At 60.1% G+C, this 26096-nt stretch overlaps 1 protein-coding gene across 3 annotated transcripts in view; it reads right to left on the reverse strand.

The window, feature by feature from the left end:
- Positions 1-4680: 4680 nt before the first annotated feature.
- Positions 4681-26096, reverse strand: part of AXIN2 (axin 2) — a 28513-nt gene continuing 7097 nt past the window's right edge. For 2 of the 3 annotated variants that reach the window (XM_069542347.1, XM_069542348.1), the window contains exons 3-11: positions 22248-22388; positions 15068-15170; positions 12210-12350; positions 11597-12114; positions 11306-11497; positions 10790-11026; positions 10157-10252; positions 8873-9040; positions 4681-5969 (exon numbers count right to left, since the gene is read on the reverse strand). In XM_069542347.1, coding sequence (XP_069398448.1) covers positions 5843-5969; positions 8873-9040; positions 10157-10252; positions 10790-11026; positions 11306-11497; positions 11597-12114; positions 12210-12350; positions 15068-15170; positions 22248-22388 — 1723 coding nt within the window. In that variant the 3' untranslated portion in view covers positions 4681-5842. The remainder of the gene's footprint in view (positions 5970-8872; positions 9041-10156; positions 10253-10789; positions 11027-11305; positions 11498-11596; positions 12115-12209; positions 12351-15067; positions 15171-22247; positions 22389-26096) is intronic. The other variant, XM_069542349.1, reaches the window with a different exon arrangement.

Consider the following 26096-nt stretch of genomic DNA (forward strand, 5'->3'; position numbering starts at 1 on the left):
CTGCCCCGGGATGGGGGCTGTGTTATTAGCCAGGATACTTTGGGTTGAGTAAAACAAAACCCAAGTCCAGTCAACTTAAGAGAAAAAAGAGACAGGATTTGCTGGCTCCCAGGGACTAGGGCAGCTGGATGTTAAGGATCCAGTGACGTCAGAGGTTGGCCAGTCTCCCCCTCCACCGCCAGCCCATCCTCTTGAGGCTCTGAATTCTGGCTTCAGCCCCAGTGGGCTCTCCTCGGTGAGGTCTCCCGAAGCTCGCGTTTTGTCTTTCCACTTGAGAGGCCGCAGCAGACAGGGAGCGCCGTGCTCTCTGAATTCCTGGCCTGAGTCCCAAGGCTGACTCTCGCTGGACCCACGCTAGTCTCACACCCATCCCCGAACCAATCTTGATACGAGGGAGGGAAATGTATCAGTTGGCCAGATCCTGTGCCATTTGCGTGACTGAGGAGTGCTTCCCGAAGGAAATCCGCGGTGCTGCTACCAGGAGACCCAGCAAGGGTCAGAGCCAGCTACAGGGGCCGTGGGGACAGCGGACAGAAGGAAACACTGGTGCCGTGTATGGAGACCTCGGAGCAGGTGGCTTGGAGGACTCTGTGCACTGGGGACCAGAGGGTGGAAATCAAGCAGGGTCCAACACAAGACCCCATCAGGGATTGTATGGAGTGGGAGACTCTGGGCCGGGGACCACGGCAAGCGGCCGTCAGATGAGGCAGGTATGGTCCCGAAGCAGGACCTCCCGACAGGTAAGGGGTGAGGCAGGCAGGCAGGACCACAAGCCCTTCCTTCAGGGCCGGATGTGAATCCTGCAGTCCCGGGGCAAGGGGGGGTGGGGGTGGGGGGTGCGGGGGTCAGCAGGTTCTGCGGCCTCAAACAGAAGGGACTGCCCTGCGGCCTCTCATTGGAAGAGGAGCTCCAGGTGGTGGAGTCCAGGCGGTCTGCACGGCAACCAGGCGGTCTGAAGAAATGGCCACAGAGCCTCCCCTGTGGTTCAGAAGGTAAAGAATCGGCGTGCAATGCAGGAGAAACGGGTTCGATCCCTGGGTCGGGAAGATCCCCTAGAGAAGGGCGTGGCAACCCACTCATGTTCTGGCCTGGAGAATGCCGTGGACAGAGGAGGCTGGCGGGCTACAGTCCGTGGGGTCGCGAAGAGCTGGACACGGCTGAGGGACTAACACACACACACACTGCCTGGAACAGTTAAAGTCTTCACACATGTAGGAATTTATCCTCAAAAACAGATGCTCAGAATACTGAGCAAGAGAGTGTGCCATATACGGGAAAGAAATACACCAAAATATTATCAGTTGGTATCCTGGGGCCGTGGGATTACAGATGGGTTGGGGGAGGGGCTTTTATCATTCTATGTATTTTTCAAATTTTCTACCATGACTTTATTTCTCTGGTTAGCAAAAAAAAAAAAAAAAAAAAAAAGGGAAAAATCTCTAAGCAGCTCAGATCAAATAAGCTGACCCTTTACTCTCACCATCCGCGCGTCTCCTGAACGCCCTTTCTCACGTCTCGCTGTCCCTGCCCTGGGGACCCGGCTGTCCCTCCATCCGGATAATGGGCCTCTGGCCCAGTGGGAAGCAGGCGGCCCCAGCAGCCCTGCCCCCTAACGCGAGGGGAGGGGCTCAGATGGACGGCAGCTGCGCCCCACCTCCAGCTCGGCCGCCCCCTTCTCTCACCCCCTGGGCGTTTTTCAGGCAGGCGCAAGAAACAAGGAGTGCCTGTGGTCATCGCGGGCGTGCCAAGCCGCGGGTGTCATCTGGCGGCCCTTCAGCCCAAACCTTTTATGTTGACAAACCGTGTCGATCAGAGGACTAATTGCTTCTTGCTGTCTTCGGCCTGGCTAAGTGCTCCACAATGACTCACAAACCAACCACATAACTGGCGATGGCAAAAGATTTTACCCTCCTGGAAACAGACACTCGAGAGAGCGCCCACTGCCTGGTTGGGGCTGGGAGCTGAGGCTCATTTTACCAATGCAAGTCCCTGCCAGGACAGAAACCTTCCCTCAGAGGCAGGAAGACTCCCCTCCCCCCACCCCTGGCTGCCCCCCAGCCACCAGGTAGCCCATCGCTTCCCCTGGAAAATACTATAGAATCCCCCAGGCCTGTGCCAGACTCAGAATTCCCCAGCTCGGACAGCTCACACAGTCTAGGGTGCAGCCTCCAGATCTGAAGGGGACCGGACGTCACCTTCTAACCTGGAAATCTTTAGAGACAGAAAATCCGTGATTTCTCCCAAGTGTTTTATATCCTGGTAGCCAAGCAGAGAATGACAAAGACGAAGGCCCTGAGCAGATGAGCCCTTTAGGAGAAGTCAAGAGTCAGTGTGGATGGAGCCGGGGGCCTTATGCCCTCGGAACCGGGCCCTGGAGGTGGACACTGGTGTCTGTGGTGGGTCTCTGCTAAAGCCCCCAACACACACACGCACACACACACACACATGCACACACACACACACACAGAGGATCTTTTTTTTTTTTTTAAATAAGAAGACCAACCAACAACAGCAAAAAGCCCAGTCTTACCTAATTATTCAAATAGACTGGAATATTTTCTCTGGAGGTAACTTCCAATTTCCTTCCTTTTGACAATATGATTATAATCCCAACATATCCTTGGGGCTGAAAAGAAGAAAACAGGGTCCTTTATGCAAAGCCCCAGTCTCCCCATGAACCGCCCCCTCCCCCAGGTGAGGGGCTGCAGAGAACTTCAGGTACTGTGGAAGGCAGCAACCCCAACCTCTGTGGCACCCGGGAGCAGTTTCGTGGAAGACAGCTCTTCCATGGACAGGGGTAGGGGAACGGTTTCAGGATGACTCAAGTGCATCACGTGTACTGAGCGCTTTATCTTTAACCTCATGCTGTCGCTGACCTGACAGGAGGTATTGGTCTGCAGCCCGGAGGTTCGGGACCCCTGGTGCAAGCTCAAACATAATAAAGACAAATCTTAGATGCACTGGGGCCAAAGCAAGGCTCCGGCTGGAACGTCTCTGTCTCCCCAGCCAGCGCAGTGCCCCCCGCCTCTCCTGGTTCTGTGCCAAGCCAGCGCCCAGAGGCTGCAGCAGGATGTGGGGTGGGGGTGTGTGCAGATTCCCTATTACTAATCCAGGGAGTGAGGATGGAGCTGCAAGAGCTCCCGCCAGCCCAGGGTGGACTCGGGCCCACGGTCTGCACGCTCCTCTGATGAACTGGAGAACCATCCATCAGAAAAGGGGGCCAGAGCTTCCGGAAGCACCCAGGAAATGAAGATGAGGTAGGTGACCTGCTGGGCAGCTGGCGCTTAGAGAGGGGAGGTGGCAAAGGACCAGGGGGGTGCCCCTCCAGCACCCCCGGCCTCCCTGGAGTGGGGTGTCCGGCGTGGGCAGCTGTGAATCACCAGTTCCCACTGGAGACCCGGCGGGGCTGGAGGAAGGAGGTCTTGCATTGTCTTTTTCTTTGGAAAATTTGAATAAAACCATAGACCCTCTCGTGGGAGCAAGGCACAGTGGATTCTGCAGTCAAGGTTCGAGGATCCCAGAGGCCGGTCCGTCCCGCCGGTGCGGAGCCGACTGTCACAGTGAGAAGAGTGAGCGCGAGCGGCCATCAGTCTGCTTTCTGCCTCGCGCATGCTGCTGCGGAGCCTCCCGCCGGGGCAGTGGCTCTGGGACGTGGGTTCAGGTTCTTCCGAACCCCAAGCCCGTGTCGGAACTCATGATTCTTACGGGAGGAATCAAGAGGTCTCCCACATCCACCAGCTGGAATCTCTTCATTCCTCATATTGGAAGTGAAAGTCGCTAGTTGTGTCCGACTCTTTGCGACCCCACGACCTATACAGTCCATGGAATTCTCCAGGCCAGAATACTGGTAGCCTTTCCCTTCTCCATGGGATCTTCCTGACCCAGGGATCAAACCCAGGTCTCCTGTGCTGCAGGCAGATTCTTTACTGTCTGAGCCACCAGGGACGCCCAACAGTAGGTCCTTGCTGGTTCTCTGTTTCATAAATAGAATGTGTATATGCTAATCCCAAACTCATTTACTCCCCCCTCACACACATTTTCCCCTAATTTCAGAAAGGGTTCATCCTAGGACTCCTTTACACGGACTTGCTTTCCGGGATCTGAAACGCAGCCCAGCCCTGAGTGCTCTACGCACGGGAAGGGGATGTTTGCTGGGTGAAGAGCGGTCCACAGAGAGAACCGCCCTGTGAACGGTGTGTGCTCCTCACCCGACCATCTGGTCTACCCAGCCGGGGGAGGGTGGCTGACGGGCACTGGGATGGAGGTGGTTCACTGACCCCAAGGCATCACGGTCTGCTCACCATCTCGAGGCGGTTCACCCGACACACGTGAGATGCAAGCGCTCCTGGAAGGACCTCACCCCAGCCTCCTCTCTCCCGTACCTACCCGGCCAGGTGGCAGAGAGCGGCCTGGGAGGAAGAGGCTGATGAGTCAGGTGGCAGACAGGGAGAACTTCAGGGATGCTGTCCACACCTGCTCCCACTGGAGAAAACCCTTAGCCAGTCAGCAACCCAGTGACTCTGAAGAAATCATTTTCCAAAACACCAGTCGGGTAAGAAGACCTCCAGCTCAGAGAGAAACGGATTCGAGGCAGGTGGGAAACATCAAGCAAAGGGACTGACATACAGAAGGGTGCCACTCTCCCAATCCCACCCCGCGAACTCAAAGATGAGGCTGACATTGTGAAAAATATAAAATTTTAATAAAGGCTACATCTCTTAATTACAATAATTATTGTACCAAGTAATTTTCCTTAAATGAGCTCTTTATGATGCATAATTTACAGTATAAGTAGAACAAAACGCCATGGCAAAAATCACTGGGTACAAGACTTGTGATAAAAAGGCATAAAATATATTTGTACATAAACCCCTTTCAAAAAACAAGGGAAAGCTGGAGCCCTCAATATAGGGCGACACACGGCGCGGGCACCGTGCAGGTACAGGTACTGTACTGATTCCAGGTCAAGCTCCGGAGATAGTGGGCGCATACTCTCCCCACACAGTATATACAGCCGCGGCTTCAGGGGCCTGTGGCCACAGAACGCACAGATCTAAGGTAACGTGAAAACCCCAACGCCAACAGGAAGGTGTCTGCAGGAGGGTGATCGGGCCAGTCTTCCCAAAGCTGTTTGCTTCTTTGCAGGGTGGGGGTGAGGTGGGGAGTAGCTTCTAGAATGGCTGGGGTCCAAAGAGTAATCTGTAAAAAACGCCAAGGACCGCTATTTCCATAAAAGCACAAGTTGAACCACATGGCTGCAGCAGGCGTCGGCCGTAGGGTGCGGGGCCGGGCCTTGGTGGGAGCCCCAGAAGTCACAGGATGGACCTGGGGCCCAGGGAGGCTCCATCCCCCCGCCAAGATCATCCATCGACAGGACCTCCACACCAGGCCTCCAGACCTATATGAAAACACAGCAGCGCGGGGTGGGGGCGCAGGGCAGCGGAAAATGCACCAATCTCCGCGTGTGCGGGCGGCAGGGCGCCACCCTGAACAGTCCGTCTTCATGCAGAGCTTAATTCTTGGTGACAGAGAACCACGAAAATCCCTCTCCCGCGTCCACACGCGGGGCGCGGGGGGCCTGTTCAATAAATACTAGCAGGGACTCCTGTGCAGGTGAGCCGCGGCTGGATTCACAGCCCGGGTTGTCGCACAGGACGCGCGGCAGCCTCTCGGGCACAGTCAGCATCGCCGCGCCGAGTGGTCCCGTTTCTCAAGAGCAGTTCCGGCTTTCCTCTCTGCAGCGCCGGGCGGCCCGGGCGGGACTCGTCCCGCGCCTCCGGCATCTTCACCGCGTGGCTCTTCCGCCGCAAGGCGGGGTCGCGGGCGCCGCGGCAAGGGGCGCTCAGTCGATCCTCTCCACCTTGCCCAGGATGCGGCCCTCGTACATGGGCAAGACCACCTCGTCGTCCCAGACCTCCTCAAACACCGCTCCGCAGGCGAACTCGTCGCTCGCCTTTTTGAAGTAATACCTTAAAGGGAAAACCCAACAAGCGCTTGGTGAAGGGGCACTTTCCACACGTCTTGAGAAGACTCTGTCAACAAGGCGGGGACCAAGGGGTCTCGAGAACGCTGCTGCATGGGGCTGGCAGGGAAGTCGCCACTGGGATCTGCAGTGAGAGCCCCCGGGCTGGGTGAAGGGCAAAGCCAGGCGGGCGGCCTGGAGGCAGTGGGCCAGGCTCCTCCTCCCCGCATAGCTGCCAGCAGCGTTGAGGCTGCAGCCTTCAGTCCAGGACGGAAACCTGATGAACAGCTGCTTCTTTCTCCCCAGTTTTTTTTTGGGGGTGGGTGGGCAAAGCATGCCTGGAGTTCACCTGCAGGGCAGCCTGGGGAGGCCCCTCAAAGAGCCCTCAGACTCAGCTATCTGATTCTGTGAAGCCTGCGGGAGGCGGGTACCTGTGACACTCCCCACCCACCAGTGCCTGACCGGGCTCGGGCACAGCTGGGAGCTCGGGCACAGCCGGGGAGGACTGGCTGCTTCTGCTGTGGCCACCACCGGAGGTGGGCAGCCCCCTGCCTCATCGGGCCACTGAGACCCCCCCACCCCATGACTCTCCCCTCTGCCCCGGTCCCCTCGCTCCCTGCCCCAGGGTCAAACGCCAAAAGCCCCTATTCTGTGTGGATGGAAAGGCCCTGGGTCGCACCCCGGCCTTCCTTCTTGAAGCCACTTGAAGGCACCGGTGCAGATGACCAGCCCATCCCAGGAGAGTCACGCCTGAAACGACTGCTGTCCTGTCTGCCCGGCCCACCCACGTCCCTGCCTGGACACCATGCCAAGTCCTCTGCCTCCCCCCGCCCCGGCCAGGGAGACCCCGCAGACAGACTAAACTCGCCCGTGAAGGCTGTCGCCTTCAGGCGGCAAAGGCCCCTGGGGAAGGGGAACAGCTTCTCAAACAATAAACGTGTGACTGCGTCTCAGGGTTACGGTGGGCCTCTGTTTTTATCTTTTCTCCTTAAAAAGCTTAGAGCTAAACGTCTCTGCTCTTCAGTGAAGGCAGGCCAAGTACTCGGAAAGCCGATAAGGCTAGATACGGTGAGACAGCTGGAGGTACTCAAGGGGCTGGGCTACGGGGGCCAGCAGTGGAGACGCCGGTCCTGGGTGGCCCGCTGAGACAGGGCACCGTGGGTGGGGGGTGGGGGGAGACAACAGTCTTGTTTCCCTGGAGAGGCTCCGATGCCCCTGGCACCCCAGGCCCACAGCCCTCGGGGTCAGCACGGACCAGAGCAGGGTGGCTTCCCGGCCTCTCTGAGCAGGGGCTCGTGGTGACCGTGTCCATAACTGCAACTTCCTCCAGGAGCCCTGACCCCGAGACGTCAAAGGCGTAGCCCCTGGCTTCTCGCCCCTGCGCCCTGCCTCACGCCCTGCTTCCCGGGCATCTGGCCTCCGAGGGTGGCTCCCCTCCCAGCCCTGCCCTGCAGCCCAGGCCCCAGCCCATCCTCGCTGGGGTTGGGGGCAGGGGGCAAGGTGAGTGCGGCAGCACGCAGGCTGAGAAGACCAGGGGCCAGGGGTCCAGCTCCGGCCCGGAAGGTCGGCAGGGAGGGCCCGCTCGCCACAGCCTGATCCAATCAGCAAGGAATGTGAGCGCAGAGTCCGCTCGTCAGAGGAGGGCTGGGGCTTCAAAGCCCGGCTCGCTGAGCGTGCCTCGGGACAGACAGGATCCAGGCCAGATGTGGCCAGAGCGTCCAAGCGGGGGCTGCCCTGCTCCATGCTCTGGGTCCCCCGGAAAGTCACCTGCAGTCCCACCCAAGGGCCAGCCGCGCCAAAGCTGAGGTCCTGATGGGTCCCTGGAGGGGGACGTGTGCCGCTACCCTCGCCTGGGTCTGTGCGAGATAAGCCAGGCCCGTTCCCCCTCTGTTCATCTCCAGAACCACCTCTGCCCAGGTGTGAACCAGGAGGACGCCAGCCCGGCCCAAGGCCTGTGGTCTGTCACTGGCACGGTCCCAGCCCTGAGCCCTGCTCCCTTCCCTGCAAACCAAGTCACTCCGGGCTGCAGGGGGCCTGCTCTGAAGGGCAGGGGTCTCGGGCCCAGGAGGTGGGCACCCATCAGGCCACTTGCTAAGGGATGCTAAAGTTCTCGCACTCCCTCCCTCGCTCAGGGGGGCACTGGGGCAGTAGCTTCTGCGCCCCAGCTGGGCTCCTCTCTGACCCGTGCCCCCTGACTGCTCCCCGCTCCTCGTCCTGGCCCTGCACATGGCACCCAGGACACAGCTGGACACAACCCGCATACTCCTCTGGGATGGAGGCAGCCGACAAGGCCAGCTAGGGCTCTGGATGAACCAGACAAGGCAAGAGAAAAGTAACCAAGGACGCCTGGGGCTGGCATGCCAGGGCGGGGTCTGCACCCTGCAGGTGGGGAGAGGCCTGGGGGGACGGCAGGGCGTCTTCCCCAGGTCCTGGCAGGAAGAGTGGGCAGCCCTGTGCCCCCACACCCACCCACAGGTCCTGCCCTTTGTCCGCTTCAGGCCACCCTGCCTCACACTACCTGGGACCCAGAGCTGAGGGGGCACGATGCCACGTGTCATGGGTGGCAGTCTCTCCCGGACCTGCCCAAGGGCCGCCTTTCAGCCTCCTCATCAGTCTGTCTGACCCCTCTGTTCTCCCCACGCTCTCCCTTTCAGGCTCCTGCTCTGCTCTTCTGAAAAAGCCAGCTGTCCCCTGGCTCCTGAGTCCACTTCTCCTGCTAGAGAAAGCCCGCCCAGCCCTGTGCTATCTCTAGGAGGGGCAGGGGTGGGGGAGTCGGAGGAAAGGAGACAGAGCAAAGCCCCAGGTTGCCCGCCCACCTGGCCCCTGCAGGTCTGGGGGCTGAGAGGTGACCCTGGCTCTTGGTTCTGAGCAAACCGACTCTGGAGCAGAGGAAAGCCACAGGATGCTTACCGGTAGTTTCCCTTTTTGCTGAGCTGCTCCTTAAAGTGGCCCAAGGTCAGGCTCTGGGCCTTCAGCATCCGCCGGTAGGGGATCTCCTCCCCGCAGAAGAAGTAAGTGACCACCAGCTCGCTGGCCTGGAGCGCGTGCATCCCTGCCAGCTTCCTGGGCTCCTTGTGGCTGAAAATGAGATGGAAAAGCCACAGGTCCGGCATTTGAAAGCGGTCAGAGTGCACACACCCCCAGGAGGTCTGCAAGCTGTGTCTTTAGAGGTGAGGCTGTAGCTGTGTGTGCCGAGGGCCCTGGGCAAGGTCATCAGTGCAGGGCACACAGGTGTGTGTGTGCCGCCCAATGGGAGGACGGAGCCATGTCCATTGGGGGGCATCACAGGGAACTTGCCCCCAAAGATAGGAACCCTCCCAGAGTGACCAGGACACCACACTCGCCCCAGCCAGGGTCTGTGGTTTCTGCCTCTGCCCAGGGATGGCGTGAACTCGGAACGCCAGGGCCCATGGTGGGGGTGTGTGGGGATCAGCCCTCAGTCACTGCAACTTCTGAGTTTTTGCAGAATGGCTAAAAAAAGTGCAATAGGCCCAAACACCTGGTCAACTTAAGGTCAACCAATTAAAACACTGTAGAGGTTCTTTTCTCTCTTTGAACACTACTCATGATAGAGCAGCTAAGGACGGACAGGTGAATGATTTCAACCACTTCAGATCTCAGCAGCTGACCACTCTTTTCACACACCGTCCCGGAACCAAACGAAGCCTGGCTTCCCTGTCCGGTCACAGGAGCGTAACTTGACAACAGGAACTGGGGCATCGGCGGGGAGATGCTTTTCCCGCCACTCCCAACACCGGCCCCTGCAAGACAGCAAGGATGGGCCCTTCGTCTGTCTCTGCAACCGGGGAGAAGCGCCTTCCTGCTCAGTTCCACGCAAACGTTTTCAACCCACTAGCCTTCCAGGTGGATGGGAACAACTTTTCCATCTGTGTTTGGGGTTCTCTAACCAGAAGCTAAAGGCTTCGCTCTCAGCTTGTGACCTTGAGCCAACCACCACTTCACGAAGGGAACACCCGCGTGTTACTACAAGTCACCCGCATTCCTCTTGGACAGGGGTTTTCCAGACTCTGATCTATGGCACCATCTGGGTTTACAATTCCTTGTCTTGGATGTTAAAATCAAGATGATTTTATAGACTAAAAAAGTTTTCAAAAATTGCAACCCCTGACATGAATACCCTGAAAACACAAAGCCTCTGGGCAGACCTCAGCGTCACCAGGCCAAGACACTCACTCTTCCAAAGCTGGGCTTGGGCTGGAGAAGGGCACGGCGCCCGGCATCCCAGGGCTCGGGTGGCTCCTGTCCTTCTGCTGGCCAGCCGCACAGCACCTAACACAGGAAAGGTTGAGAGGGATCCCTGGGGCCAAGAGAAAGCAGAGAGCCAGGCTCCCCTGCTTCCGACGTCCCCCGGGCGGAGCCCCACCCTGGCCTTGTGTGGACAGGAACTCCCAGGGCCAGGAAAGGTTGAGAGGGATCCCTGGGGCCAAGGGAAAACAGAGAGCCAGCCTCCCCGGCTTCCAACGTCCCCTGGGCGGAGTCCCACCCAGGCCTTGTGTGGACAGGAGCCCCCGGGCCTGGCCCAGCCATGCTGAGCCCTGGGCCCCCGGGACTGCACGCGGCCCACCCAGGCCGAGGGCTGCAGGTACTGGATCCCCAGCGGGTCACAGCGCCTTGGAGCTCATCTCACAACCCCCACTGACTGGGACACTCCTCAAGGAATGGGATTTGCAAGGAATTTCAGAGATTCCTTCTCTTTCTTGCAGGCACGACTGGCCAGATCCCAGTGAGCCCGTCAGAGCAGCTGGACCTCAAGGCATGGGTCCTCTGGCCTGCCCCGCCCCTGACTGCTGCGGCCTGTCCACTCACCGCTGCTTCGGGGGCTTGGACACTTCGGCCAGCCGGCGGCACGCCTCCTCCAGCTGGGCCAGGGTGTTAGGTGGGGTCAGGGGAGGCACCGCGGAGTCCTGGGTGCAAGCTGGGTGGGCCCGAGGAACAGTGCGGGGGTGCCCAGTGCCGCCCCCCCACAGGTGGTGGCGGCCGGCCCGCTCTGCTGGGGACACGCGGGCCGACTCCGTGGGGTAGGCCCGCTTGGTGCTCTGGGCGCTGGAGGAGAAAGGCGGAGAGAGGAAACCGAGGGTAAGAAATGGGGTTAGAAAAACTGGAAAATGTGACTCCACCAGCGAGCTCTCCATCCTGCCTCCGGAGAGCAAAAAGAAAAAAAAGATAGCTGGGCCATACCACCACCTGGCGCTGCCAGGACGCGGCACTTCTGCGGTCTCAGCACAGCGGCTGGCACTGGGAGGGTAGCAACCCCCGCCCCCTCGCTCCGGCCAACCGGACAGTCTACCCCCATGCCCCGGGGCGGGCCGCGCCGCGGTTCACCTGTGGGGCTTGGGCTTGCCGGGCCGCTCGCTCTCCAGCACCCATTGCCACACGACCTGAGCCCTGTCTCCTTCCTCCCCAGGCGGCTGCAGGGACCCCGCTCCTCCGGGAGCCCCGGCTTCCCTGGCCAGCACCGTGGGGCCCGGCTCGGAGCCTCTCGTGCTTCGTCTGGGGGGGACGCCGCCCCGGCTGCTGGTGGGACAGAGGAGCGCGTCCATCTCAGCCCCCGCGAGCGCCGCCGCAGCCCCGCCCCTCCCTGCCGCCGCCCCACCCTCGCACAGGGTCGCTCACCCAAGCTGGGCGGCCCCCGGGGGCTCGGGGACCCCGGGGTGGCTCTTGCACTTGGCGCAACAGGAGAAGTCGGCGCCCGCGGGGACCGGGCAGGGGCAGCGCGCACGTGGGGCGGCCTCGGCCTCCGCCTCGTCCCTGGTCCGGGGGCCGGCGTGGTGGTGGATGTAGTGGTGGTGGACGTGCTTTGTGGCCTGCCTGCTCACGAAGCCCCTGGCCCCGAGGAGGGAGCAGCTGGCCGGGATGGCGGCGGGGGGCAGGGGGCCCCCGGGCGGGGGCAGCGCGCGGTGCGGCTGGAGGTGGTGGCGGTGGTGGTGGTCGGGGGAGCGCGCGCGGGGGCTGTAGCGGCCCACGCCCGGGGACTGGCAGCCGGGGGTCTTGAGGACCCTGGACAGGTGGTCGTCCAGGATGGTCTGCGGGTCCTCCTCGTAGCTGCTAGACGGCAGGAGGCAAAGGGGGTGCGGCGCGGGCCCTGCCTCCCGTGAGCCCGGTGCCAACTCCGTGCCCTCCTTTTCCTCATCCTGGAAAGGAAGGCAGCGTTGGTTGGGGGAGGTGGCCCGGTCAGCAGGAGCCCCCTCCCCCGCTAATACGGGGGCAGGGGCGGCACGGCGCCCACCTCTTGGATCTGCTGCAGCCGCTCCTCCAGGCTGTGCCGCGTCTCCAGCTCCAGCTTCAGCTTCTCCAGCCGGGCGATGAGCTCGGCCGCGAAGGCGGCAGGCTCCACGGGGGTCATCTCCTTGGGCAGCCGGTGGGTTCTCTGCGGGGCGCGGGAAGGAGACGGGATGCTTGCGGTCAGGAGGCTGCCAGGGCCGGGGAACGGGTGTCGGGATGCGGCCAGGTCCACAGCCGTGCGGAGACTGGGCGGAGCGGGGCCTGGGTGGCATGGCCGCTTTATGTGCCGGCACCGCGGCCTCATGGAGAGCCACGGTCCCCGGCCGTGCGCCGTGGGCACAAGCAGTTGGTCGCACTCCGAGAGGCCGCGCGCGCTCCCTCTGTAGTACAACCAGCCCATCAGTCGCTACTCTGAAGTTGAAAATCTTCAAAGACTGTTGTCAAACATCAAAAAAAAAAAAAAAGGCAGCTCTCTGCAATGGGGAGGGGAGAGCTCAACTCAAGGAATAAAAAGTATGAGCCTAAACAGAAAGGGAGTTGGGAATGTGAAAAAATAAGATTGGAAGGGAGGTAGGGGGGAGCAAAAGAAAAAAAAAGAAGTCACAGGGCCCAGATCAGAAGCAGCGGTAATTTCTTCCCTGGCCGCACACTGTGCACCTTTGAGGTGGTGTTGTCTAACACTGTACCCACCCCCCTCGTTCTGGCCCACCCCTCCTCCCATCTCTTTGTACAGAAAATGAAGAAAGCTGCTGCAGGCTAGTAGCAGAACACTGCTGAGCTTGGCTGCCTGAAGCTGATCTATCAAGGGAAAAGGGAACATCTCCAAGTCAAGCACAGAATATAAAAAGGCACCAGAACACTGCCAAGAGCAGCCGACAGAGAACCCCCGCCGCCGGCCCTCTGTCCCCTCCTGTCGTCCTGAGCCCCCCACTCCCACCCCTGGTCCTTCTGCCTCCTCCCCCCACTTCCCTCCTGCTTTGGCCCTTTTCTTGAGGGGGAGGAGGGCAACAGAAAGCCAACCTGCAGAGGCCAGCATCTCCCCACCTCAGCAAAGAACTGAGCCTCACCACGGCAACCGCTGAGCCACAGGACCCCAGGAGGGGAGGGCTCATCTGGAGACAGCTGCCATTCTCCCCCAGGCTGGCTCCACGCAGGCCCCCCACACCCCAGCAAAGTGCCGCCTGCTGAAGAAGACCGGTTTGCACTCCCCAGGAAAAAATCACGTAATTTAAGCCTGGGCAACAGAACTTTTCTTAAAAGCACAAAACTCCCCCAGCACCCTGGCTCTACCAAATCAAAACATATACATCTCATGGATACTGTTGTACTGGGGTGAAGAGACGGTGGTTGAGAAGGGGGGCGCTAGAGGTCCCCAGAAAAGCCATCTTCATCGGCTGTTTTCACAAATCTGAGTGCCCTGGATTGTTCCAGGAGCTTTGGAGAGGAGTTGCAACAGTCTGAACACACCAATGCAACGTGGGAGCAGCAATTCGATGAGCTCATTTTCTGCATGCGACATAACCAGTGGGCCAGTTGGGTTCTCTGCGGCTGGCAGGAAGGACTCAGAAACAGATGCTGCTCTGAGCTGGGCACTCTCTTCCCTTCCCCAGGGAGCAGTTGGACGGGGTAGGGTGGCCCCCTGCGGGGCCGGGGGCTGGCTGCCCTCCAGGGCCTGGAAATCATCAGGGACGTCCCTGAAAAGCCCTCCACACCCCGCTGGCCTCTCGTCTCAAGCAGGAAGAAGCGCTCATGGATCCTCAAACACTGACTGCAGATTCAACAGGCAGGTACTAAGCCATGTTCTGCGGCTGGAAACAGGAGGGACAACCGATCTCCAGGGCTTTGGAGCAAAAATGGCCGAGTACAAAGAGGAACACTGGCCGAGGTGACAACGCCAGGCGGGCCACACGAGGAGAGGGCGCCGGGGTGTAGCTGGCCCCGGCAGGAGGCAGACTCCCCCAGCCTCCTGGTTCAGTCAGTCAACAGGAGCTCAGGGAGACCTACGAGGCGCCCAGCGCGGCTCTGGTCTCTGCGGAGAAGGGGCCAACAGAGCCGCCCAACGCAAAGCGTGCATCACCTTCCGCCCTTTGGGGCCTGGTTTCTGGGAAGGAACCTCTTGTCTTGGTTTCTTTGTCTTAGAGAACTCTTTGTTGAGAAAATGCAGAGGGTCGCACAGGTCATCTTGAGGTCCCCCGAACGGGATTACACCCCGATGAACCCCGTCACACCTCTCAGGTGGGCCTTCCCTCCCTCCTGTTCCCGGAGCTGACCCGCTGTGGAGACGGCTCTTCCGGGCCCCGCCCCCACGAGATCCTGCCCCACGAGGCCCCGCCCCCGGCAGACTCCCCCTCCCCCACCGCGCAGGTGCACTCACCGGGGCCCCGCCCCCTAGAGGCCCCGCCCCCAGCAGACTCCCCTCCCCCACCGCGCAGGCGCACTCACAGGGGCCCGCCCTGACAGACCCCACCCTCGACGAGGCCCCGCCCCTGGCAGACTCCCCCTTCCCCACCGCGCTGGCGCATTCACCGGGGCCCCGCCCCCACGAGCCCCCGGCAGAGCCCCGAGGCCCCGCCCCGGGCACACCCCTCACCCCCAGCAGACTCCCCCCCCCCCCCCGCCGTGCAGACGCACTCACAGCCCACCCCCCCCCCCCCCCCCCCGCCCCGACGAGGTCCCGCCCCTGGCAGACTCCCCCTTCCCCACCACGCAGGCGCACTCACCGGGGCCCCGCCCCCCGCCCCCGAGAGGCCCCACCCCCAGCAGACTCACCCCCCCCTACGGCGCAGGCGCACTCACCCGGGCCCCACCCCCCGAGGCCCCGCCCCCAGCAGGCCCAATCCCCCACCACGCAGGCGCACTCACCGGGAAGTGAGGTAGGGACACTTGACCGTTGGCTTTCACGCTCCGGTGCATCTCTCTTTGCAGCTGCTTCTTACTCCCCACGCGGTAGGGAGGGACGCCATCTCTAAGGGAGACGAAGGACAGGACCCGCCGCTCACGAGGACGCCTCGGCGCGCGCGCCCTCCGGCGCTCCCACGGAGGACAGACGCCCCGCCCACCCCCGTCCCTGGGCGCCACGGTGGACCCCGAGGGGACGTCAAGCCGAGACCCAGGCGCCCTGCCCTCAGGCCTCTCGGGGAAGAAGCGCCAGCTTAGAAAGAGCGCCCGTCTGGCTCTGGTCCTAGGAGTGGGCCACGCGGAGGGAGGGGCCCCCGGCAGGACGCGGAGACCCTTCGCTTCCTCCAGTGGTCTGCTGCCCCCGCGGTGCCTTAGCCCGAGTCGGGGGCCAGGGCCTCAGAGTACGCCAGGCGGTGCTGAAAGGGCAGGGACCAGGCCCACGGGAGTCTGAGCCGGGCTGCTGGAGGGGTGCAGAATTCTAACAGTCAACCTCCGGTTGTTTCCGAAGGTCTCCCTCCCATCAGTCACCAGCAGGCGTCCTTGGCCTGCTCCCTTCCCTCAGCTCCAAGCCCTGCTGCCCCCAACCATCGGACTCTCAGACCCATGACCAAGGTGGTAAAGAGAAAGCCCCTACTCCCGGGTGTTCTGTGTGATTCATCCAAATTAAGTGAGCACCTACTAGGTGCCAGCGCTTATTCTAGGCTCCAGGCAAGACAGCAGTGAAGGGAGGGGATACAAAACGCAGATGACTCCCTGATAATGCTTGTGTTCTAATGGAGTGGAATACACAGCAAGTGAAACATAAAGAGCACAATCTATGGTAAGTTCAGTGGTCAAGAATCTGCTTGCAGTGCGGGAGATGTAGGTTCAATTCCTGCGTCAGGAAGATCCCCTGCAGGAGAAAATGGCACCCCACTCCAGCGTTCTTGCCTGGGAAATCCCATGGACAGAAGCGCCTGGCAGACGCCATTCATGGAGCTGGGAAAGAGTCAGACATGACTTGGCAACTAAACAACAGCATGGTAAGTTAGAAGGTGGTAAGTACGATGATGAAATGCACTGCGGAAATGGGGGGCAAGGACAGCTGGTGGGGTGGAACTGCAATTTTAAATGGGGGGGGGGGGTTGTCAATGAAGTCCTCGCCACAGAGGTGATTTCTGAGCAAAGATAGGGAGGCAGTAGAGGCCCTTATATTTTTATTTTATTTTTTAAATTGAAGTAGAGTTGATTTACAATGTTGTGTTTATTTTTAATTTCTGGCCTCACCCTGCAGCATGGGGGAATCCCAGTTCCCTGACCAGGGACTGAACCCACACCCCTGGCATTGGAAAGCAGAGTCTTAACCACTGGACCTCCAGGGGAAGTCCCCATCATTATATCTTTTGGAAAGCAAATGGAAGAGGTTTAAAAACACCACCACCACATCCTCCTCCACTCTGCCCAGTCTTCACTGAGAGCAGGACCTGGAGTTGCGAGGACGTTTGTAAAAGACTTTTGTAAAAAAATAAAAGACTTTTGTTCTTGGAAGCTGTTGGATGGTCAAGGTGTGATTATATCCCCAATGCTCTTCCTTTCGGAAGCCACTTATTTACAAAAGCCTCGGGGTTCAGACGCTTGCATACTGAATCATCCTTTGAGGCAGCAAATGTTGAAATGAGCTGCTTGGCTATTTCCCTCTCCCTGGCATTTTCTTTGTCATCAGGCCCCTGACTTGTCAGTGGTGGGGTAGCATCGGTTGTGTCTAAGAAAGCCAACAGGCCTCCTTGTATATATACTGTGGTATAACTTGAGTGGCCCCAAGAGCTGTAACCCGCCAGCTCCTCTGTCCATGGGATTTTCCAGGCAAGAATACTGAAGTGGTTGCCATTTCCTCCTCCAGGGGATCTTCATGACCCCTGTCTCCTGCATTGCAGGCAGGTTCTTCACCACTAGCGCCCGCTGGGAAGCCTGGGTGGTTACCCTGCCCCCACCTAAAATCCCCTGTGGGCTGGGGGTGACAGTGGGGACCCACAGCTTGGGTCTCACGCTGGTCTGACCAACTCCTGCTGCCCCAGGACTGCAAGACAAGGTCCACATCCTGCCAGCAACTCTCTTGGACACGCCAGGATCTCCCTGTGAGGCACACGGGCCCCACCGGCCCCTCCAAGGCTGTGACCTGAGCGCCCTCTGGCAGCCTCTGCCCCTCACCCCTTGCCTCCCAAGATGAAAGCAGTGCTAAGCCTTGCACATTTCCCTCTAAGAGGAGACAGAAAGGTGACCCGGGGAGGCAGTTGAGAAAGGGAGGTGGGGGAGCACGGCACGGGCCACCCGAAGGCAGAGGATACGTTCTGGAAGCACCCCGCGACCACAGCCAGTGCAGTGCTGCACCTGGGGCAGGAGGAGGGTCACCCGGTGCTGGTGTGAGAACCTACGACCAGCGCAGAAAAGGGAGCTTCTAACCCAGCTCAGAGGCTTCCCAGACGCCTTCAGGGAAACGTGGCTTCAATCCACCCCCCTCCTCCCCACAGCCAAAAATCTTCTTCCAAAACAGCCCCTCATTCCAGAAGGGGGCCTCTCTTCTTTTCATCCAGGCTCTATAAAAGTCTGTGATCAGTTTCCTGGCTTCTCAGGACTGTGAGGTGATGTGCGCCCAAGTCTTGGTCCCTGAACAGTCTCCTTTAATTATAAACATTTTAGCTAACAAGCCTGCTGCCGGGCCCAGCTGTTTCTGGGGAGCACAGTTTTGAAGTGTGGACTCCACTTAGCTGCCATTTAAGCCAAGCCAATTAGCTTAGCCTTCTGACTGGGCCGTGCCCGGCCTAACCTGAATGTCGGTTTCCGGCAGCTTTGAAATAGCGGGCTCACGTGCACACGTGTCCACTTGCATTTCCGTTTGGCCACCACTCTGACGGCAGCCTCTGATCACAGCCAACATCAAAAGGCTGGTTTGTAAGATAAGGCACTATGTGAAGTTCACTCAGATGCTTTCCCCGGGGACCAGAATAAACCCATAAATAAGATAAAAGGAAGTAAAAATAAATAAAATGACCTGGACCACCCTCTGCAAGAAACGCATCTCGGGCAGATTTTGTGAGGTCCCGAGCAGACACGGACTTCAGAAGCAGCTCTGTGCAGAGAGAGAAGTCAGGGTGCTGCCTCCACGCTGGCCTCCCGACTTTCACTTCCTATCAGAGCGGCCACACTCGGGCGGCAGGAACTTGCTGCTCCTGGTGAATCCAGCCCCCACCAATCCTGCCCAAGGACTGGGCTTGAGGACTTGGCTGGGAGTCTAACTTTCAAATAAAAAAAAAGATTTTAAAAAGTCATTTCTTCTGAATGTAGGTTTTGGAGCAACAGGCTCGTAAAACGGCCTTCTCAGAGGCCTGTGTGAAGACTCAAATCCCCAGCCATCTTTAATGGGACTTTCTGCTTAGCGGGGAACCAGCAGTGGGGAGCAGGCCCTGGCCTTCTGGCCCCCGAGGCTCCCTGGACTCGCTCAGGGCAAGGCCACCCAGCCCAGCTTCTCCCCAGCGTCAGGCAGAGGTCCCCAGACTTCATTGGTTCTGTGGCAAGTGAGACCAAGGCTTCCCCTTGTGTCTAATGAACTCCAGCCTTCTGGAGTCTATTGAAGGCGGCCCGTGACCCCCGCCCCCCCCACCCAAGCTGCGCCCCTCCCCAGCCCCCAGCAGGGCGGCCAGCCCCTTGCTGGCCATTGTGCCCTGGAGAAGCAGCAGGGCCCTTTTCATGCTTTATGGGGGTCCTACTCACTCGTGTGAGGAGATTTCAAAGGGGCCTGCTGCCTCTCATCCCTGAGCTTCCCCAAATGGACAATGGGCTGAAAGCAACTCAGTTCAGCCTTTCATCCCCCGCGCTCCTCACCGTGCCGGGCCACAACTGGCTGAGCTGAAGAGGGTCTAATCCCAGCCGGGGATCCACCCGGCGCCGGGCCAGCGGCCAGAAAGTGCCTCGCCCAGCAGGCTTTCCGTGTCTGCCAAGCCGACGGGCCCGGGACCCCTAGGATCTCCAAGCCCGGTCCCGCCTGTCAGAGCAGCTCTCATCCTGAGACCCTTTGTCCACCCCTGCGTAGGCAGCGGGAGGCAGCCCCACGCTGATGGGAACTGTGGGCCCAGGGGCGTCAGCACGTGCAACGGGACAGATGGCTGCGTCCAGCGAGCTGCTCTCGAGGCTGGGCAGCCACAGCCACGCACCACCCCTGCCCCCGGCACTGACCTCAGGAAGGCAGGCTCAAGTTCGTGGGCCTCAGGCCGCCCCCAACCCCGGCCCTGGCGTCCTGGTTTACTCATCCCGTTCAAGGGGGCCGTGCCGAGGCGGGAGCAGACCCCGCCCTGGGGTCCTGCCGCCTGGGACCCAGGGCACCCACTGTGAGCACCCAGAGAGCGGCTGCTGCGCGAGGGGTCTGCCTCAGCCTCTCCACCCACTGGGACCTTCCTGGCCCACATGCTGACCCAGGACAGCTGACTTCTTCCTACGCTCTCGGCGCCTTGAATCTACAGCGCTTTAGCTAAAGGTGGGGAGGGTAAGGGCTTTGAAGTCACCTCTGGGGATGCCTTCTTTCTGGGCAGGGTCTAAAGAAGAGGGGAGGGCAGAGGGGGCGGGGCGGGGGGGGGAGTTAGACCTTAAGTCATTGGAGCTTCCCTGGCAGCTCTGCCAGCGCAGAAGACCTGGGATTGATCCCTGGGTCGGGAAGATCCTCTGGCGAATGGAATAGGGACCCACTCCAGTATTCCTGCCTGGAGAAGTCCACAGACAGAGGAGCCTGGTGAGCTACAGTCCACAGGGTCGCAACGTGTCAGACACGACCGAGCAACTAACGCTTCACTAAGTCATTAAAAAGGAAAGCTGTGTGGTCACTAATAAAGAGAGACTCAGGGTAGCTCAAAGATCTCCTTGTCATCTGGTCCCTATTACTGCGGTTGTTGACATGGGGAGCGGCAGCAGGCTGAGGGCAGGGGCCTGTGGGCTGGACCTCAGTTCTGTCTCTGACGGGAGCAGTTACAGGAGCACCGGGCCTTCCTGCCCCGTCCAAGAGTCATGAGCGGCGGCCAGTTTTCCTGATTGGGTCTTGTGAGGCTCAGCCAGGTACGGGGACTACACCCAAGTTATCTCATCCCAAACCCAGAATAACACCTCGGTGACGCAGAGCAGGAGGCAAGCCAAAAATAATCTCTAAGAAAACTAAATAGAAGCCTCACAGTCTTAAGTCAACTATGTTTAACTAAGGAGATTCACTCAATACCCTCATTCAGACCCAACTTACACTCCTACTTTGCACGTAACACTGACTCCCATGCAATCCACACTCTAGTTATGAACCAGAGGGAAGGTGGTGCTAGAAACGAGCACACGAGCGCTGCCAAGAGGAGAGGGGAGAAGCGTTCTCAGGGCCGCGAGGCACCAGTGCCTCCAGGGGCAGAAAGTGCGAAAGTGGAAACGTGGGTCTCTCAGGCGTGTCTGACCGTGACCCCAGGGACTGCTGCCCGCCCAGCTCCTCTGTCCATGGGAGTTCCCAGGCAAGAGTGCTGGAGTGGGTTGCCATGCCCTTCTCGAGGGGATCTTCCTGACCTAGGGATCGAACCCAGGTCTCCTGCACTGCAGGCGGATCCTTTACTGTCTGAGCCACCAGAAGCCTCCTGGGGGCAGAAAGCCTTATACAATGTTGAATTCTGTGAGATCATATTACAACGTGGTATGAAAACAGACCTTCAGATTAATTATCTGGACCAAGAAACAAAATATATCTTGTCTAATACTATTCAATAAGGAGAGAGCAAAAACATTGTTTTAAGAAATATGTGTTTTCCAAGTACGATAACTATGGAAGCCTCACCTCTGTAAGAACCCTCATCTCTTCGTGCTGGATGAATGATGGTTTCCCTCTCTCCATTCCACTCGAGCCAGAGAGCTATTCTTGTGTTAAATCTCACCTTAAACGTCTCTCTCCTTTTACTAACGGGGGAATCTGAGGGGATACAATAAAAGCCACCAGGAAACTCAACAGTCAAGTCTCAAACCAACCCGTCCACTTTCCTCTCAATCGGCTCCATGCCGCAGGCCAAGCAACAGATCGCTGGCCTATGGAAACCAGATCGTTTCAAGCAAACTGGAAGAAGAGCTGGGAAGCCTTTGGAAAGCAGAAGGGACAGCCTGGAAATACGTGTGTCAGAAGCGACTCCAGCCCCACAGGCTTGCCTGCAGAAAGCGGGCCCCCTCAGCAGAAGACTCTACTCCAGAGCGTTTGAGGAAGACTCTCCAAAGACCATTTCTAGAGCGACGGCTCTCAGCTAGGCTCCACCTCTGAGCCTCTTGAATCAGAATCGTCAAAGCTGGCAGGACATGGGGATGTCTGGTCCGGCCGCCACCCCACCCCACCCACCTGACACTGACAGAGCATCCTTGTTCTCCGTCCACAGAGGTCACCATTGCACGACCTCAAACGACCTCCAGCTCAAAGCATCACCCTGCCCATGGCCCGCTGACCTCATCCGACCACCCTGATGGCTGGGACTGCCTTCAGGAGCCGCAGCTGTCCACCTGCAGAAGAGCCAGGATCTGAGACGACTCCGGAGAGAGCGCCCAGCGACAGAGCAGGCACCACACCGGCGCTTGCTGAGCTGAGCCGTCCGAGAGGGGGCATCGCACACAGCGGCCTGGGGAGCACTCGGGCCTCCGGCCTGGGGAGCACTCCGGCTTCCAGACTCCGCCGTCACTGAGCCCAGACACAGCCTCTCGCAACCCCTGCCTCCCACCTGTCCGTTCTGCAGACGCAACACCTGGATTCAAGGCCCGCCAAGCTCTTCTGCCCACAGGGAAAGGGGGCGAAATGACAAGCAGAAGGGGGGTGTCTGCACTCAGGGAGCCTGCAGGCATTGCCCTTAACCTTCTACCCTAGTTCAGTTGTCTTCTGTGAAGACACCTTCCGATCCCAGTCAAGGCTCTAAGCCTCCAGCTACCCAGGCTCCCAAGGGGCCCTCCCGCACTAACGCTGAGCCACACCAGCGGCTCACTCCCGTCCCCGCCAACAGACGCCCACACGGACACAGGTGGGCTCCGCGTGGGCTTCAAACGCCGGCCGAGGACCCTGCCCGCTGCTCCGGCGGGCCACACTGCCAGCCGGGCATGTGGTGGGAAGGCAGAAGGCGCTTACACGCTACTGTCCGTCATGGACATGGAGTCGTCGGTCAGCGCATCACTGGATATCTCGCTGTCGTTGGCGCTGGCGGCTGGCGCGAAGACGTAGCCGGAGCCCACGTGGTACGGGTTCACGGGGTCGCTCCTCCTGAAGGACCTGCGGGGAAGGCACAGCTGCGCATCCCGACTCTCGCCCCAGCCCGGGGCGCCTGGGAGACCCCGGGACAGCCCCCAGCCTGCTGCCCAGGGCCCGCTGATCCTCTGGGCAGTGAACAGGCCCACGGGGGCCCGTGAAGCCGCTGACCTGCCCTGGGGAGAGAGCAGGGGGCTTCTCTGCCCCAGAGGTGGCTCAGGGGGACACTTCCCGAGGACTCTGCTCCTGGAGGGGAGGCGAGTGGATGACGAGGAGTGAGTCAGGCAGACGGCACGTCCCTGCCCACGAAGTGAGGCAGCCCTTTACACACGTGACCTCATCTGATCCTCGAGGGCACCTGGGTGAAGAGGTCGCGTGCCCATGGGGCCCTGGGTCACAGAACCGCAGCCAGTGGGTGTGGGACCCATCCGGACAACTCCCCCTCAGCCCATCTCTCTGCTTCTTCACACAGGACTAGCCTCAGTGTCAAAAGACACTCCAGTGTGAGAGGCAAGGCGACCGACCTGTGGGGTGTCTGGCTCCCAGGCGAGGGACCGGCGGGGTGGTGGGGACGCCCCTGGGACAGGGGGGCCCGGTGACCCTGGATGGGGGCCAGGGAAGCGAAGGGCAGCAGCAGGGTGGGGGAGAGGCCTCAGGCTTCCCAGGGGGCCTGGGTCAGACTGAGGTGAGGGGTGGGCAGGGAGCTGCTGCACAGCTGGGCAGAAGAGCCCCAAGGAGGGTGGGCACCACGGCTGGAACGAAGGCTGGGCGGGCGGTCCTGCCTTCGGGACCTGCCCTCCGGCTGCAGCGACAAAGCAGATGGGCAACACTCAGAGCTGTAACACATCACAGCAGAGCGGACCTTATAAGTGACCTGACCCAACCCTCAGTTTAGAGACGTTAGCAAAACCAAGAGCTACCACCAGTGATGGGAACAGTCAGCTCACGGGAAAAGACCCTGATGCTGGGAAAGACTGACGGCAGGAGAAGGGGGTGACAGAGGATGAGACGGTTGGATGGCATCACTGACTCAACGGACAGGAGTTTGAGCAAAGATCAGGAGAGTGAAGGGCAGGGAAGCCTGGCGTGCTGGTCAGTCCATGGGGTCGCAAAGAGCTGGACTCGGCTGAGTGACGGAACCAGCACCACCATCAGCTCGGGGCTCAGTGCGGGTGGGGCCCCGTCTCCTCCCTGCCGCACCCCCACCAGCACAGGAGGTGCTTAGGGGCTGTCTGCTGCCCAGTTACTGGCAAGGCCCCCCGGGGAGTGACGGAGTCCCAGGCAGGGGCCACGCTCTGGGGGGCGGCCACGTGGAGCCCACGTCAGGTCCGGGAGGAGCTGATGGCAACAGAGATCCCCAATCTGCCGGTCTAGCGAGGCTAGATCTCTGAGACATCAGGTGGCCGAGCAGCGAGCAGGAAGTGCGCACAAGGAGCGTGGCGTGAGCCCACTGGACACCTTGGGCCGGGCCCCCCTGCCTGGCCCCGCCGCTCCACCTGTGAGGGTGGGGGCCTGGCCCGGATTCTCGGTGCTGATGCCAGCAGGCCAGGGGATCCTCCATGGCCTGGAACTGGTGCCCACGTCTCCAGTGTGGCATTTCCAGACAGCAGGGTAGGAGAAAGAGGGAGGAGGGGACCGCCGACGAGAGGCCCGTGGTCCTCCCAGAGCAGAGGCGGGGCGAGGGGCGGCTGGTGTGAGCACACCCCAGGAGGCGTACTCTGCGGCGTCTTCACTGCAGGCGGGACAGGAGGGGAGTGGGAAGAAAACGCTTCCCCGTGGTCAGGTGGCTCCAAGGAGTGGGTGGGGGCAGGATATGGGGTCGCCCAAGATGTTAAAGGGGCCCAAAGCTCCAATCTCCTGGACAGGCCCCTGCCTCAAAGCAGGATGGAGCTTCCCAGGGGCTCAGTGGTAAAGGATCCACCTGCCGACGCAACAGATGCAGGTTGGATCCCTGGGTCGGGAAGATCCCCTCAAGGAGGAAATCACAACCCACTCCAGGGTTCTTGCCTGGGAAATCCCACGGACAGAGGAGCCTGGAGGGCTACAATCCATGGGGTCACGAAAGAGTCGGTCGCGACTGAGCGACTGAACAAGAAGGATGGAGGAGATGCCGGCCCTCAGGGGCTCTGTCAGGCGGAACTGGGAAGCTCCCAGCCAGCTGGGTGTCCTGGGGTGTCACAGCCTCCACGGACATGGGGTGCGGTTCAGACACAGCCACTGGCCTGGGGCTGGAAACACCCTCCAAGGGCGCTGTTTACAGGGGTCGTGGTAAGTCTCCAGAAAACCACCCACCAGCAAAAACAAGGCATTCTTGGGCGGCGTTTATCAGGATGACTGCACAGCGCTGGTGTGTCTCCCTCGTGAAGGCCTGTCCTGTGTGTGCAGAGAGCAGGGCAGGCCCCCAGCACTGCCCGGCGGGTGGGGCAGAAGCTCACAGCTTTGTCCATACTCCCTTTTTTAAGGACCTAGGACACAGTGGGTTGCTGAACAGGTTTTTCATCTAAGAGGTGTATGTAACACAGAGATCAAAAGAGCCCAAACCGCCTTAAATAGCCTCGGGCCCCTGCCCGCCCGTCACTATCTCTGTGGTCCTCACACATCCCCACTGCCAGGCGAGGGCTGCAGGGGTGGTGTGGCTGAGACCCCCAGCAGAGCAAGGTGCTGCTCACAGACGCTGCGTGCAGACACCGCTCTGCGCTCCCGGCCAGACACCCGGCCCCAAAGTAAACTGGGCTCCCTCCCTTCCAACATAGAGGGCTACTGTGCTGCCAGCAATTACAAGCGGAATATACTGCTTTTCGCTCAGTCCCTGCAGTGAAGTACAGGGATTTTCCTTCCATCATCACAAGACGACTCAGAGGAAGGTGGCTGAGTCGCAGGGAGAGACACAGACTTGATTTTTTCTTTTTTTAAAAAAACCCAGAACTTTGTCAAGAGCACCACAAAGTTTGGAGAAAATGAATTAGAACTCCTTTCTTGTGATCGCTTTAAAACACAAGAAAGAAACTCAACCAGGCTACAGTAATTGTACCCAGATGCGGATTATTTCTTCAGGGTCGAGGTGCTCCCAGTTGTTGCAAGCCCCTTTGATTCCTCCGGAGAGCAGAGGCCGGGACAGCGCTCGCGTTTGGCACCCCCAGGCCCGCGGGTTCAGCGCGCACAGGGCCTCGGCAGTCAGGGGGGCAGAGGCCCCTGGCACCCTGCTCCTCACGCCCCCGGCCTGGTCTTATCCGTTATCTCCACGCGATCCCTTCCAGGGCCAGGCCCATACAGAGACAGCAGACCCGGCCTTTGGGACCCCTTTCTGGGGCCCCTCTCAAAACAACGCACCTTCAAACGCATTGGCTTCTAAGGCTGTGCGTTTGAGGCTCTTCTCTTCAGAAGCCCTCTAATGATTTCCTCACCAAGTCCCCGCCCAGAAGGGGACCCTCCCTCCCGCAGCAGCACCTTCTAAGCGAGGTGGGGGTGGTGGAGGGCGAGGCCAGTGCGCAGGCGGGCGCGCGTCGGCACAGCGCCCCGCTCGGCGGCTCCCAGCACAGCCTCCCTCGGGCGTCACGGTCTCCCATGATATTGAAGCCAAGCGGGACTCCAGTGGCTTCCACAGAAACGGGCCCCATCAGCGATGGCTTCGGGGGGACAGGAAGCACTGGGAGCTGGCAGGGGACACCTGCTGGGCCCCTGATGCACCGTGAGGCCTGAGGCCATGAGGCGGGGGAGCCAGTGACAGACGGG

Source organism: Ovis canadensis, chromosome 11, assembly GCF_042477335.2.
Source record: "Ovis canadensis isolate MfBH-ARS-UI-01 breed Bighorn chromosome 11, ARS-UI_OviCan_v2, whole genome shotgun sequence".
In the NCBI taxonomy this organism is placed as follows: Eukaryota; Metazoa; Chordata; class Mammalia; order Artiodactyla; family Bovidae; genus Ovis; species Ovis canadensis.